This window comes from Coloeus monedula (assembly GCF_965178545.1).
Source record: "Coloeus monedula genome assembly, chromosome: 4".
In the NCBI taxonomy this organism is placed as follows: domain Eukaryota; kingdom Metazoa; phylum Chordata; class Aves; order Passeriformes; family Corvidae; genus Coloeus; species Coloeus monedula.
In genome coordinates this window covers 25,468,878-25,484,772 of record NC_138784.1, presented here as the reverse complement: position 1 = coordinate 25,484,772, position 15,895 = coordinate 25,468,878, and the positions used below count along the sequence as shown (strand labels likewise).

At 49.8% G+C, this 15,895-nt stretch overlaps 2 protein-coding genes across 2 annotated transcripts; both read right to left on the bottom strand.

Annotated features, from left to right (window-relative positions):
- Positions 1-633: 633 nt before the first annotated feature.
- Positions 634-10,224, bottom strand: MIEF1 (mitochondrial elongation factor 1). The gene is made up of 5 exons (XM_082280214.1): positions 10,091-10,224; positions 8,609-8,757; positions 8,316-8,496; positions 6,033-6,295; positions 634-4,957 (listed from the first exon to the last, which is right to left on the bottom strand). The coding sequence occupies exons 2-5, from the start codon at positions 8,750-8,752 to the stop codon at positions 4,151-4,153; spliced, it is 1,395 nt and encodes a 464-aa protein (XP_082136340.1). The 5' UTR covers positions 8,753-8,757; positions 10,091-10,224; the 3' UTR covers positions 634-4,150.
- A 43-nt stretch (positions 10,225-10,267) lies between these two features.
- On the bottom strand, positions 10,268-10,768 carry MIURF (mitochondrial elongation factor 1 upstream open reading frame). Its single transcript, XM_082280215.1, has 2 exons — positions 10,715-10,768; positions 10,268-10,519 (listed from the first exon to the last, which is right to left on the bottom strand). Exon 2 carries the CDS (start codon positions 10,482-10,484, stop codon positions 10,272-10,274), a length of 213 nt encoding a protein of 70 aa, XP_082136341.1. The 5' UTR covers positions 10,485-10,519; positions 10,715-10,768; the 3' UTR covers positions 10,268-10,271.
- Between the last annotated feature and the right edge of the window lie 5,127 nt (positions 10,769-15,895).

Genomic DNA, 15,895 nt, shown 5'->3' with positions numbered 1-15,895 from the left:
GCCTGGGACCTATCAAAAGCAGCACGACTTCACACTTTATTTGACATCCAGCATTTCCACTCCACCTTCCAAGCAGGCACATAAAACTGGGTCTTACTGCAAAGAACTTCAGCACACCAGACATAGGCCCCTGGCAAAGCAGGTTCCTCGCTGCCTCAAGGCTGATGCCTGGATAAGAGAGGAGTGCATTTGGGAGGGGAGAGGCCTGGCACACAAAAACCAAGGTGTGACTGAACAAGGGTGGGGGAGCTTGCACAGGAAAGTTTAATATTCCAGAGGCACGGAAGCCTCTGAAGTCTGGGGAGCCACATGAAAAGCAGGTGCCTGTCCGGGCACGCGGACTATCGGAGAGAGGATGGGAGGCTCAGCGCCACAATTACGCATCATCTTGTGACTGGTGTGAAAGCTGCCAGGAGCCAGGACGCTGCTGCACCGAGCTGATTACTCCCTCGAGACAAGCTGCAAAGTGCTGAGTGCCCAGAGCTGCAAAGGGAAAGCAAGTGAATCAGCAAGGGGCATGTCAGTCCCCAAGCACTGGGGTGGTGCAGAGTTATATCAGCATGAAGGTGATGCACCGAGGTGAAAGCAGAGAGAGATGTTCCTTTGTTTATAAACATGCCAGAGACAACCAGGTTTCTGTGGAAAGTCATTTTATTCCAGAATTCCACACACTCTGTCACAGATCATGCACTTGGACTTTCCCCTTTGCAAATCCACAGCCTCCAGGCCTGGGAGAGATGGGGCATCATCTCTTCACTTCTCACTGCGTGCCCACATGCTAAGAATGAGGGCCCTGATGGCAGCTTGCCAGGGGGCAGAAAGCGGTCTCCTGTTTCCATAATTGCTTTTAAACATGGGAAAAGAAATCCATCTGACTTGAACGATTAGCAGTGGAGCTCAGCAGCAGTGAAACCCACAGCTGAGCAAGTTGGTCCTCACCCTGTAGTTACAGGGAATAAGACAACAATCTTATGGGAAGCTTGTGTGAGCTAAGCTACAGCAGAACACACGGAGACATTCTTGGAGCTGAGGCAGCCAGCAGCCCAGTGCACACCCTGGGCCTCGTAACAATCAATCTGTCTCTGAGCCGCTCTGCCAGGAAAGTGGCTGGGAGCTGCCCTTTTCACATTCAGCTTTAGGTTCTCCTGCTCTGTGCTACAGGCTTGACCAGGAAGGAGCCTACCTATAGGTAAGGCAGCCCTCCAGGCTGTACATCAACATGTGTACTGCATTTAATACTGAAAGGTGCCAGTTTGAAAGACTCTGCAACATTCTGTTCGACCCACAGAGTCAGCAGCATTACTGGAGGTTTCCTGCATACTTAATCCTACACCTTCTTCCCTGCTTCTATTGCCCTTTATACCTGACCCTGCTCTTAAAATACTCCCAGCTGCAGTGTCCCTGTGACCCATCACATCTTTGGCCTTTGTCAGGACTGCCACTGCCAGGGCAGCTGTTGCCTGCTGTGGTGGCTGCCTGTAGGAAATGATCATTTGCCTCCTGAGAACAGGCTTGTGGTTAGCTCAGAGGAGGGCAAAACTGAAGGGAAGAAATGATGGAGATGGTTGATGCAAGTGAAGTGGAGCAGAGTCTACAGAAAAGGCAAAAAGGCAGCTTCAGTCTCCATTTGATACACAAATTGAGCTCAATAGCAGCAAAAAATGGCCATAAAATATTAATTCATTAGGTTGCCAGGAAGAAGTAAAAGCATTCATGTAAAAAATTATATATATATATACATATACAGATATGTGTGTGACAACTGTTCTCAAATCAGCTCAGACAGTGGCTTCCTCCTGTTTCTATCTCACCTTTTTTATATCTAGAGTTTTAATCATTTCCAACCACATTGCTGTTAAAATGTGAAGACCACAGTACTGGAGTCAGCACCAAGTGAGGGGTGATATCATACTGAAGAAATGAGCTTTGGGGGAACTCCTGACAACCCAGATATTTTAATATTTTTGTTGACCTTCAAGTAATTAAAAACAAGGGGAACTTCCCCCAATAGCCTACAGGCTTTGAGTCTCCTTTGTCTGCTTTTAGGGTAGGAAAGCTGTAATAGGTTAGCCATCAGAAAAGCAGTGGGGGGCAAGGGAAGGAAGAGGGGAAAAAAATCTGGGAACCAGAGTGAAGAGCAATCAACAGCTGACCAACACTGACTGCTGCAAAACTTCAAAACACAAAGTCACACAAACGGGATTCCTGTTAACCTTTGATAGACTATAGACTTTATATACACACACAAACTTCAAAGTACACATCTGGCAGTCTAGAAAATACCAGTGCCCTAAGGATTAAATAATTTAAAATACAACGTTGCGTTATCACTGTATACAGAATGCTATCTGACACATTAGCTAAAATGGACGGATTGTCCAAGAAAGATGCTCCCTCCCCCATCTCACCAGCACTGCCTCTAAAAAAACCCAGGGTGAAAGACTTCCCTTCGTGGCTCCACTCCTGAAATTCACCTTGAAACTTCTCTGTCAAGGATGGGGGAAGTCCTGAGAGGAAGGGAGGAGAAAAGGAGAAGGATTCCTGCTCCCTCCAAATCCTGCTGCTGCAGTACTCCTCTCCACTGGCTAAGGAGGCTGGACAGCAAGGGGGAAAAAAACTGAAAAAGCTGGGAAAAGGCAAATACGTTTCTGTAACAATATCTATGCTGGTCTTTTGAGATACACACACGGTCCCAGACTCAGGGGGACACCTTCTCTCCCACTTCTTGAAGACAGCAGATGGCTTAATGCAGAATATGAAGAGTCTACAGCCTGAGAGCAGCCATAGACAGGAGCGGGCAGAACTGCACTGCCAACAGGTCCAACCAGACAGAATGGGAAGGTGTGCCCTCACCAGTTTATTAAGAGTATTTGTAAGCTGGGAGCACTGGAGAGTCAGTACATGGGAATGAGGAAGGGGGATGGACAGCCTCAGTTCTGGGGAGGAGACTAAAGCACACAGAGCAGATGGCAAAGCTAATATATTCCTAAATACCAGCTCTGTGTATGTGCCCTAACACCAGTGTATGGGACAGACCCTTGCTCATGACACTCGTTCAGTTCTATCACCTTTACAGCCTTAGAGCTGGTGAGAATCCGGCTTGTGTGTGCTTGTTCCAAAGCCCTTTGAGGCATGCAGTCTTGTTTCCACCTCCAGTAAACCAGAACAACCATAAGCTCTTGGGGAAAGGATAAAAAAAAACAATCCCCATTCCCATGCATGTCTCCCACCCCTCCCCTGTAATCACCTTCTCTTCCTCTAGGCCAGAGACTAAAGAGCTGCCTTGTTCTCCACTCCCGAGGCCATTCCCAGCAGATCTGGCTATGCAGGAACAGCAAGCTCTGCTCCTTCAGCCTCATCACACAGCCAGACCACAAAGGTTCTTTCCTCTCCTGTGACAACTTCAACAAGAATTGCCCATACAGGAGGTTGTGTTGCAGTAGACTGGACAAATCTTGGCCCTTAATCCTGAACCCAGCTTGCAAAGTATGAGAAGGCTCCATAGGAGCAGGAGCTGTGGGAATTCTCCAATTTCAAGCTCTATAGCCCTAAATATTGCCAGTGTAATCATTATCCACTTAGAAATACAAAAAGAACCCTATCCAAAATATCTCACTCAGTCTGCCCTGCATGACTGGGCCAAAGGGACATAAAAGAAAGGAAAATGAGACAGTGTGGGACAGCAGAGAAAAAGAAACGGGGCAAAGTCAGGCTGGAGAAAATTAAACAACCTCAGTGCAAGTCTGCTAAAATCATCACTGGATTTACCAGCCCAGTTCCACCTTCTTCAGACCAAAATGGGCTTGCTGCAGTAAGTGGACTACAGAAGAAAGAAATGCATAGTTTGGTTTATTTTTTTGGTAGACACTTAAACTCAGCAGAATTTATGTGATCTCAGAGCTGCAGTTTTAGCCTCTCTTCCCTAGCCAATGGGTACCTGTTGGGGCAGAGATGGTGGAAACGGACCAGTAGCACCAAGAAATTCAGTGGGAGCACCAACTCCACAGCAGGAATTACTAATGAACCAAAAGGGGGACTGGTGAAGAGAGAGAGAGAGAGGGAGATAGGGACAAGTGGAGGAGACATAATTTGTAGTAATCAAAGTCTGCATTGGCTAAACCCTATCAACATTTCTGTAGGTAAGGCCCCATTACGTCTGCAGCAAGACCTCTGGCTCTGACAGAGAGCTGTAGAGAGTGTAGCCCAACTCATCCACTTCTTCGGGGGTGAGCTCTGAAAACAAGTTCACCTTGGGGTTCAGGGCACTAGGGAGGACACCTGCCTCCAAGTAGCCGATCAGCCCCTTCAGTGCCTGCAAGAAGCGATCAGCCAGCATGTCCTGGGACCAGTCGGACTCCTCCTGGGAGAGGTGCAGGATGACATTGGTGAGCTGGCTGGCAGTGAGGTGTCCCAGAGCTGGGTTTAACTTGCACACCGCTTTGAAGATCTTGAGGCACAAGCAGCGGCAGCCCGAATCGCCCTGGTCCAGGGCACGGAGGCGAGCCGTTTCCGCTGGCCGCAGGCTCAGTCGCCACAAGTTGTCATTCTGGGCCAAGCGGTGAGGTTTGGCAACGAGGACGATGTCACCCAGTGTCAGGGATGGTAGAAAGTCAATAAAAAGATGCCGATCTGCATCATACTGGACTTCCAGTGTCAAGTCTGCTGGGGGAGCTGCTGGACGGATCACATAGTCCAAGAGACTCCCAATTGCTGGCCAGTTGATGGAGCCAGCTACGACTTTCTCAAAGGTGTCTGCTACAGTTTTGGGGGAAAGGTAACCTCCCACCACACAGCGGTCCCAGTAGCTGCTCCCGCGAGGAAAGTACTCTGGGTTTTCTCGACGCACCAAGTAGAAGCCAGGAATGTTCATGATAGTGTCCTCCCCAGGGATACACGACCACAGGTTCTGCTCCAGCATCAGAGGTACAATGAGCTGAATGTGGTCAGCTGTCACTACCTTTCACAAGAGAGAAAAGTTGGTAAGAACAAACTTTCTCTCTCCACATTCATTTTATTCACCACCTTTAGATAGCCTTCTGTCCAAAGGAACCTGGAATAAGGATTCAGCTGTCTCACTCGCCTCTCTGCGTGGGATTCCCAGCCTCCCTTTGTTAAAAGGCATTCTGAAGGACTATTTCCAACCATCAGTGGGATAATTCCAAGGTATAGCCAAAGCTAGTGCTTATGTGGGATGTACTATTTAGAGACCTGACATGGACTGCATATAGATGAATCATTCTGCCTCATATTGCTCTAAGTGATCCTTGGTTGTGAGATGCAGTTGGCCTTGGGCATGGCAACACCACATGACAATTTAAATAGGAGACAGAGTATTAAGTTTCTAGACAAGCTTCCGTTGCCACGGTTTAATAATCCCATGCTACAACTAGGTACACTGCCCTCACCTGGTCTGCTACATTGTTTGGAAAAGGTCATTAAAGATCCCTTTTCACCAGTGTGATTAAGACCCCAGGTCTAAATTTCACTGGACACTCCATGCTGCATTCCAGAGCTGTGACTCAAACAAAGAAGTGTGCCTCTGAATCACTCACTATAGCCATGGGCATCTTGCCATCAGGGAGATATTGCAGCAGGGACTGCTCTCCAATCCAGGTCTGTCATGCATTAAAATAAAATAAAGAGTAGGAAAGACTTACATGAATATACAGGACTGCTAAGGGAATATCATGTATTTGGATGGATATAGAGGGACAGAGAGAAAACAGACATCTACCAGAGAGAACAGCAAGAAAAACACAGCTAAAAGGAGAGACAGCAGGGAAGGAAAGAAGGACTGAGAAATTTTGGAGAAATAAACCAGCAAAAAGCAAAGGCTTTGCAGACAATGACAGAGCAGCCTGGTCACGCCTGTTCAAACAGCACTGCAGAAATCAAGGCCTGGCTCCACAGTGGGAAAGGCAACACCAGGGGCCTTATTGTTGTGCTGAGCCAGCAGTGCCAACAGGGAAGCCTGAAATGCCCCTGCCTGGTCAGCCTCCTGAATAAGGAGCCATGATGTCCCCAGGAGTTACCTGCAGGTCATCGTAGAGGCTGCCACTGAGGTACATGTCCCGCAGGGGCATGTCCGGCAGCTTGGCGCGCAGGAAGCTGCGCAGCTCCGTGCAGATATCCACGGCCGCCTGCTTGGCCCGAGCCTGCTCGTCCGCCGGGATCGCCACCCGCCGCCTGTAGTACGTGAACAGCTTCTCCTGCAGGGACAGACGAAGGCGGGCCTTCTTCAGCTCCACCTGACTCCTCTTGGCAGATGGCTTGGGCTTTGTGGGTCGAAAACAGTCTGCAAGACAGAAGGAAAACTGTTGAGGTTGCAGCTGATTTCGCTGTGAAGTGTTCCGCAGAACGGAATCTGCAGCGCGGAACTGCGGTCTCCTAGGTCCCAAAAAGCTCTCGGCAGACATTTTGCAGGCTTGACGCAGGTACCGCTCCAAAGGGACGTGCTGAGGAACTTCAGAACATACTACTACGAGCATCAGAATGGATTAAAACAAGTTACTAGATTTGAAATTTAGCCAGTCTAACATTGTGTACAAGGATGTAATTTTAATGGCTACGTGGGCAGTATCTCAGCTCAATTCCATCAAAAATTCAGTGCTGTTACCAAAAAGTTCAAAAGCTTCCCGTGTGATGCCAGACCAGTGAATAAAACACTTTTGAACAACCAGCACGATCTCTTTGAGTTTTTAACATTGAAACAGATTATTACAAATTACCAGAGAAACCCAGTCCCGGCTAGCATATGAAATCAGGGAAGATTGTGCCACCTGGAAATGAAATAGTTGTTGGGAGTCTGATCAGCACAGTTATTAGGATGATGAGATGACAGATCCCGGGGCTGTTCCAGCTCAGGCCATCATAGCTCCAGTGATATCCACTTAAACCTTCACTGGACAAAGACCAGAGCGCCCACTCTGAGGCACAATGCAACAACACAAGGTTTACATCGCTATCTGAGTTACTAAACAATGTCTGACCTGCACAGATTCTCTGAGCCCCTTTTTTTTTTGACTGGTTTCCCAAAGAAATAAGTCAATGCTTCCCATCCGTTTCAGATTTCTCTTAACATGGACCAAGAATTTCAGAAGTCAACAACGAGAATGAAAGAGGAATTACAGATCTAAGAGATCTTTGGAAGGGCTGCAATCCCTAAGGGGTGCAGGAGAAACCCCCAAGTCAGTGGCCCCATTAAAGCAATTGGCTGTTGCAGATTTGTTTGGCAATGGGCATTTGGCCACACAGCATGTGAGGAATGGCTGACCAAGATGCACACATACCCATCCAGCCCAGCCTCAGCAGCTGCTGTCACTTGTCCCACTGGGTTCTTTTGGACAGATTTGAGCTTTTTTCGTGTAAAGGAAATAATGCACAAAATCACAGGGAACTGGATTTCACTGCCTATTTATGAAAAAAATTATTTTTCCATATTGAGTTTTAATTTACTTCTAATTGAAGAATTTAAGACACCATCATCAATGTTTTTATTACTCAGTCCATATGCTTGGGGACTCCAATCAAATGATCTAGACCCCATTTAAGACAGCTGTCTAGCTTTTTAATGTTTCCTCAGTAGAAAACCTATTGCCATCCCAAAGATAACTTCCTTTAAAATAATCTGGAAATCAAGTTAATAGCTTGATTCTGATTTTTAGTTTAAATCTCCAAGTGTAAATCTCTTGAATTGAGTGACCAGGGATACAAAGTAAAACCATTGAGAAAAAAGAACACATAACAAACATACATAACAAAGCATGGTTGGATTCTAAATTACTGATTATCCCACTCAGAAAGAAAACTACAGGACACTTTCTATGGGCTAATGAAGACAAACTCACTGATAAGCAGCACTAAACAAGGAAATATCAATCCAGAAATTACTTGGAAAATGGTAGGAATAATATAGGAAATACTGATATAAATTGCTAATACATTCACAGCTTGAATACTCCCCCCTTAAAAAGATGCAAGCAAACTGGTATGAAAGGCAACAAAGTACTTGAAAGCAAGGGAATAGCTTTCTATGCGGAAAGATTAGCTATTCAGATTTAAAGGGAAAAAATGAAAGAGAATAAAGCTTAGCACCATGAAGTCATGAGAGGAACAAAGAGTGCAAATAGATGACTATTATTGACTAGTTCCCAATGCCAGTTCTGATTCTTGAAGTTACCAGTGGACCTACTTAAAAGAAAAACATAAAAATCCTGGCCAGACAGAGTATTTTCTTCCCTGCATTCTTTTAAACAAATACAGGGTTTATAGGCCTGGATGAGTCTGTGATGCAGGAGTATGACCGTGCCTCTTACCTGTGTCTGCAGCTGAAGGATCAGTGGGAAGGGTCTGCAGGGAGCGGCTGAGGCTGGTCTTCATGTCCTGGGTCAGCAGGCGTGAAGAGGAGCCCAGCCAGTTTGGCTCTTCCCAGCTTCTCTTTCCCGACTGGCTCAAGCGAGTGGGGCTGCTGGGAGCACTGATTGCCCGGTCGTACATCTAAACCAAGAACAGTTTGAGTGACCGAGGGCTCGCGTTTTACGCGGGCCATCGTCAGTACCCAGGCTCCTTTCGCTGGCCCCTCGCCCCTCGCCGTGGCCCCGGCGCTCACCCGCTTGACGGCCAGCGTGGCGATGCCCAGCATGGCGGCGCCCCCCACGCCCAGCACCAGCCGCGCGTTGGACAGCACGAAGTCGATGGCTGTGCCGATGCCGTTGTCATCCTTCTTCCCCTTGCGCTGCCCAGCGCCTGCCATCTTACCTGCAAGGAGCGGGAGCGTTACGCGCGCGGCCCAGAACGCCCGGCCCTGCCGGCTCGCCCCCTTCTCCCACACCTCACACCCCCTGCTCCCGGGGTCTTACCACAGGAAGGGAGCACCTGACCCTGCAGCCTCTTTGATTATGTTCCCTCAAAGAGCTGCCTGTTCTCAGAAGTGCCAGGACAGGACTGACCAAGCAACGAACACATCCAAATTTGATGTGAGCTTTCTAATAATTGAACAGGTTACATGAAAGAAAGTAGAATTTACTTCCGCAATATTTTGCAATGAAATCCTGCATATTAAGCAAAACCCTATAACCATCCAGCTATTCTTCTTTTAATTTGTGCTTCTCAACCAAAGCACAGCCAATTTACTTTCTAATTTCTAATGTAACAAGTGTAGTTTTGCTCACAGACAAGGCACTACATGGTTGGCCAACTGTTTGTCTGGAACAAAGCAGAATCTTCCCCAAGAACTGACAGGCAGTCTCAGAGCTTCCACTCCCAGATTAAATTCTGAACAGTGTCCAATCCCAGATACTTCAAAGACACCCAAGAATCAAGAGTAGAGACCACAACACATCATAAAGGTAACAGCTCCCTTGCCTTCATTTGATGTTTATTCCTGCCCTCGAGGCTGGTGGGTTTGACTCTACGACAAATCATGTAGAACATTGATATGAGTATTTTCTTACATGTGTACTTTTGTGTCCTCCAATTTTCATTTAACCTGACCTTGAGATTTAAATTTAAAGAATCTCTCTGGCCAACGTGGCCTCAAGCTGTGCTGGGGAAGGCTCAGGCTGGACATCAAGAGGAATTTCCTCATAGAAAGGGTGATTAGACATTGGAATAGGCTGCCTGGGGAGGTAACGGAGTCACCATCCCTGGGGGTGTTTAACCTGGATGTGATACTCAGTGCCATGGTCTAGTTACAAGGTGGTCATCAGTCAAAGATAGGACTCAATGATCTCATAGGTCTTTTCCAACCTAAATGATTCTATGATCCTGTAAAATAGACCTTACCACCACTGCACCCATAGGTGGATCCCCAGTGAACCTACATGAAAACACCAAGGAACTCTTTCACTGTGGCTTGAGGTCTGTTTTCTGAGTCAGTGTCCAAGATTCTGAGCCAGCCTGCCTGCCTGATTGGGGTGGTTTAAAACTGCCCTTTGTTTTTTCTAAAGCCAAGCCAGGGGGGACGTTCCTGCATGGATGAACCAAGAATATATTCACTTGTCATCCCCAAGCAGAAAAATCCCTACATCTTTGCAGAGCTCACTGTAACAGCAGCACGAAGAACGCGTTTATATCATTGGAAATGACCTACCTGTGACCTAATGCATTTGTGAAGAGAACAGGAGAGCCCTCCTGGTGTGCCTGTGGAAGCACCTTCAGGACTTCTTCAAGAAAGTGGTGGGTAGTGAGTGTTAATCATCTCTTCTGGCTGGCGAGGGGATTTTGGAAAGAAGAGGGAGGTAAGTGGGACCAGTGGGAGCTACAGGGAATCTCTAAACCAGGCCCCCGAGCCTGCTCTGCAGGAAAGCCTGCCCCTTCTCCAGCTGCCTTTCCTTGTCCTCCAGCCGCTGCAGCCCCTGGTTCCGGCGGAACTCGCGGCGGATGGAGGCGAGGTAGAAGTCCCGGTCGGTGTAGCGCAGGCCGCGGCCGCGTCGCAGCAGAGCCCGGTACAGAGTCAGCACCGCCTCCCGGGACCACGGGGCCATGGGGGACAAGTGTGAGGCGCGGGCGGGCGGGCGACCTGCAGAGGAGTGACCGAGGGCGGGATCCGGGTCAGCTCTTCCCTTCCCGAGGGACCCGCCGGCCGCCTCCTGCCGCTCCGTGGCGGGCCCCGCTCGGTTCCGGGGCCGCCGGTCCAACGGCGCGGGGTAACGGCCCGGGCGGGGCGCGGGGGCCGCTGCAGCCCCGCGGGAGGAGCGCGCCCGCCCGCACTCACCGGGCTGTGCGCGGGGGCCGCTCCGGCGCCGCTCCCGGGGTCACCCAGCGCCGCCGCGCTTCCGCTTCCGGGGCCGCGCCCCCGCGCCCGCCAATCGCAGCGCCGGCCCCGCGGGCAGCGAGCCGCGCGCGCCTGAGGCGGCGGCGGCGCTGGCGCCCCCTGGCGGCCGGGAGGGGAGCTGCCCGCGCCCGTCCCAGGCCGGAGCCCGGGATGCTCCCGGCTCCCGGGAAGGTCCCGGCTCCCGGGAAGGTCCCGGCTCTCGGGAAGGTCCCGGCTCCCGGGAAGGTCCCGCTGGCAGCCGCGGCTCGGTGTGCTGCGGCATAGCGCGCTGGGCTGCCGGCCCCGGGACAGAACGTGTCTGCGCTGCGCCACGTCACGGAATCACGGATTAAGAAACGGAATCAGGTTAAAAAAGCCCTCTGAGATCGTGGAGTCCAGCCTCTGACCGAACACCGACTTGGCAGCCAGGCCATGGCACTGAGTGCCACGTCCAGTCTTCCCCTAAACACCTCCAGGGACGATGACTCCACCACCTCCCTGGGCAGCCCATCCCAATGCCCAATCACCCTTTCTGTGAAGAAATTCCTCCTAATGTCCAACCTGAACCTCCCCTGGCAGAGGGAAGTGGGTCGATGCTGATCTCAAGGGACTTCTGGGATGCTTTTTACAGACTAACTTATCAAATTCAAGCTCCTTATCTTTGCCTCCAAATAACCCCCAAGAGACCAGGGCCTGGTCTGGAAGCCTCAAGGCTCCAGGAGAAGGGCAGTAGCTGGCAGCTCCTCTGGGGTCTGCTTGAGCTGATGGGAGGAGACACCCAAAGCCAGAACCTTTTGCCCCTCTGTCCAGGTGCAAATCCCACTTTTCCGTTCTCACCTTCTCTACTATATGTCTACTCTGGGGCATATATATTTCTCCTTAGCCATCCCCTCCTCCCCAGGTCCTACTGAAATATACAACATAATGTGCTGTGCATCCCCAGGAGGGGAGGGTGAGAGAAAGAGCAAATGGTGTGTGACAGAGGAGAGCCACATCGCTTCGCACACTTCTCAGCGACACCAGATATGACAGTGATAGAACTGAACAGGAAGAAAAACAGAAGCTCGGGACTGGCTCACTCTGTGCCAATCTCCTCTTGTTCATTTCCTTTCTGTGATAAACAACCCCAATCTTGAGGTTGATCTCTCTGTGAGCGAATTTGCCATGCCCCTAATCAGCCCTTTCTGAGAAGGGCTTACTTGAACTGCAGACAGTATTCCCAGAGAGGCCGTGCTAGTGATTTACATAATAGCATTATCATATTTTCCATATTATTCTCTCCTTCTTCCTTCTGCATGCTAATATTTTGTGTGGGTTTTTTTTTAACCTGCAGCTACACTCAGAGCCACGGGTTGTGTGACATCCATGTTCTTTCTTGGCTTCTGAAGAACATCTGGAGCTTTTTAATTCTTATGTGCAATTAGTTTTCTCTCTTCTGACCTTGCACATACCCAGTTGATGCTTGTCAAATATGTGGTGTTGCCAATTTGCCACATTTGCATTTTCTTCAGTCCTTTTTGATCTCCTCAAGAGTCAATAGCTTTGAATCATCTTTTTAAAATGTCTGGTATATTGCTCATCTTTGTTTCCAGCTCATCAGTTCATATACTGGGCTATCCAAGACTTCAGAGGTAGCATTTGTTTTCCCTACACTTAACCTGATGCCAGAATGAAAATCAATCTTTGAACCTTCCACCCGGCTTCCTGTCTCCTCCTTCGGTTGCTAATTCTCAGAAATACTTCCCTTCTCACAAGAGGGCTCTGTCACCCCTGGGCAGGTGTGCTGACAAGCCCAGTCCCCAAAACTCTCAAGTCTGGATCAAAACTTGAGCAGCCCCATGTGGCAAACCCCTGGTGCACTACCAATGGGATCTGCCGGGTCAGGCTGAGCAGCGATGGACTTCCCTGCTGCCCTCCTGCCATGGCAACCAAGGACTGCCGCCTCCATAAGCGCCCCCTCCCCAGCCTGGCCCCCTTGGGTTGTGCCTGTTTTGGTGTTTCTCTCTGTTCTTCCCCCCCAGGCTGGCTGCCAGCTCCCGGGCCCCTGGCCAGCAGCTGCGTGTGCGTGTTGTGAGCTCCTCCACCCACACTGTGCAGTGCTTCCAAAGTGCCCCAGCCCTGGTGGGGACATCACTCGCAGTGCCCACTGCCCAACGTGGGCTGCCCATGTGTGGGCAGGGGCTTCAACCGGCCCCTTCTCCCTTGCAAAGAGGAGGGAGAGTGTCAGGGCCGAGCAGCACATGACCGACGCCACCCCAGCTGCCGTGTGAGTGCCGGACCTCTGGTGACATGTTGGGGGCTGTACACTTGAACTCTACCTTGAGACAGTGAAGCAGGATCCTCCCTGTCTCCAGGGTTTCCCAAACTCTGTTGACCTGCTGCACGCAGCTGCTGGGACCCACCCAGCACCCCCAGAGACTTGTGCTGCCCTGAGGGGACGCCTGCCCAAGTGCCCCAATGCCTGCAGAACCCTGTTGCCTGGTGGCTTCTTTGCCCATGGACTCACTGGGAATGGGGTTTCCCCTGTCACTCCAACCTGTGTCACTGTAAGAGAGGGAATTTACTTGCCCTGACTGGGCAAGGTGCAGGCAGAGAGGAGGGAGCACACCTCTGCTGTACTCCTGGAGAACAATAACAACCTTTGTTACTCAAAATGACCAAATGAGCTTGAAATATCAAAGGCAGCAAGTGTGACAGGGCACAATAACCCATGCTGTTACCTGGAATAAGACATCCCCTGCTGTCCCCCGCCTCCTTAGGAGTCTCCAGAGCCGCCACTCCTCTGCCGGTCTTCTCATGCTCGCAGCCAGTCCTCCCACGCAAGCAGCCACTGCCACAGGCTTTGATGGCTACCAAAAGCAGCAAATGGCTGCCCCTGAGCCCGGCTTGCAGCCAAGTGCCATGCCCAAGGCTCCCCACCACCCGTGTTGCAAGGGCAGGACCATTCCCAGCCAGAGAGACATCCCTGTGCTGCCTGTCACCAGCCAGCAAACCCTCCCGGGACAGCAGGGAGGTGAATGTGACCCTCGGAGCTGCAAAAGGCATCCTGGAGGGGATCTGCAGGGATGGGAAACAAACTGTGCTTGGAAGCAGAAGGCTGGTCTCTTAGAGGAGCCAGAAAGCAGTTCTAAAATGCGAGAGGGAAGATGGATAGTGACCCACCAATGCTACCTGAGCTTTAGCTTAATATCCTTATTATCTTCTAGCAAATAGACCTTGCAGGAGGCCTTTTGGCAGTCTCAGCCCTGTTCAACAGCTCTGTTTAATTGCAGCCCTATTTCTTTATTTTTCTCGAGCAGTTGCAAGGATTAATGGCATTTGTACTTTTGCTCTCCAGCTGTGACAAGGCAGGAGGAGCCGAGGGCCAAGGGTGGCACAGGTGGCTTCATTCCCGGAAGCCCCAGCAGCTTTGATGTTGAGTGCATGTGGGAAGGAAGACAGGTGGTGAGGGAGGAGAGACCATTGATATGCAGCCACCTTTCCAGGAGCATTCCTGATTTAGAGCCGAGACCCACATTTTAGTAGGGACAGCACTGGAAGCCATGCTCAGAGTATGTTTTTGACAGGGAAGAAAGGAAAGGTCCCAGCCTTGCTGCGGCTGAAATGGGGCTTTTCAGATCCCCAACCTTCCATCTCTGCAGTGCAGGCGGCTGCAAACACTGTCAGCAGCGAGTGGTCTCCTGTGTGAAGCAGAGCTGCTGTCCCCGTGAGGAGGACACTGAGGAAGCTCAGTTTTATTACCCAACACACTGAAATTGCTTCTGTAGTACTTTTACAACTGGTCTGTGCCCTCCTTCACTCTCCGCACAACTCGTGTTTCTTCAACCAAATTTCCCCATGGCTGGGTTTGCTGGGGACTCTTCTCATTACTCCCTGACTAGTAAGATTCCATCCCCTGGCCTCCCCCACCCCATTTTTCACTTTGCACCAGCTGCATGCTGCAAGAGGTTTACAGGGCTGTTCAGAGACCCTGCTTTTTTGAGTGCTGTTGTCCTTGCAATCTTGCATCACTACAACAGCTCCTGTTTTCTGCAGGGGAAGTGTCTGCAGAGAGCAGGGGGCTTACAGCTGGTGGTAGCACCTGCCTGGGCTGAGCTGCACATGCTGACCTTGGGCTTTCTCATGCTCCTTTGTGTGCTGTGCACTGGGATGAGGGCCCTTCCAGCGTGAAAGTGGGATTTTGGTTTGTGTAAAGGTTATGTGGACTCTAGCTCAGGTGTGGTTTGGTCCCATGTACATGTAGAGCACCTGAGAAGGGCATGGCTGCTGTATCCTGCTGCTTCTCTTCTTTCTCTAACCAAAGGCACCGATTGCACACCTTGCCCCATTAAGTCACGGGCCCTTAGATAGATTTATTTCTGTCCCATTTGCCTGGTTTTGCCCTAGTCTGACATTCACTTCTGGGTAACAGTTTGAGACAAATGCTTTAAAAACACTGCAAAGCAAAAAGAACTGGGCAGATGTTTTCTACATTCTTTTATTTTTGTGTGTATGCCTGGTTCTTAGTAAGTGTCGGGGGGGGCAGGGGGGGGGAATGATATAACTGATGATTTGTTTCTCTCTCTTTGGAAGAAGTCCAGACTGTAGAACAGGGCTAAAATGCCAAGAACGAGTGTGCTGCATAGAGGCAGGCTTATGTTATTTGATTTTATACATTCCTTGGATAACATGTTTTCTTTGAGATCCTGGAGAAGTCATTTTACATCTTTATTCAGCACAGCTTATTTGCTCTTCTTCTCAGTTTTACTTATTTTTAGAAAGGTGAAGTGTGTTCCCAAATTAAATCATTACTGGGGTGGACTTCAGCCAAGAGGATCCATGGTTCAAGCCATAAGGCACATGAAACATAAGAGCAAAACAATGGAGTTTTACATTGTGTTTTGTTTGGCAGGGTGAAGAGAGATATGGCCTTGAAAGATTCGTATTCTTACACAGCTATAATATATTTTAAAAGACAGTAAGGACTATCTCCATTTCTCACTTTGCTTAAAAAAAATAAGCACACACAAATGCTGAAAATGTTGGGATTGCCAGATTCTCCTTAGTTCCAAGTAAAGGTGCATGCCTGGGGATCTCAGAGATGCTTACAGTAACATCCCAAACATTAGCTGAAGTGGGCTGATCCTTTACCTTTTTGCTGAT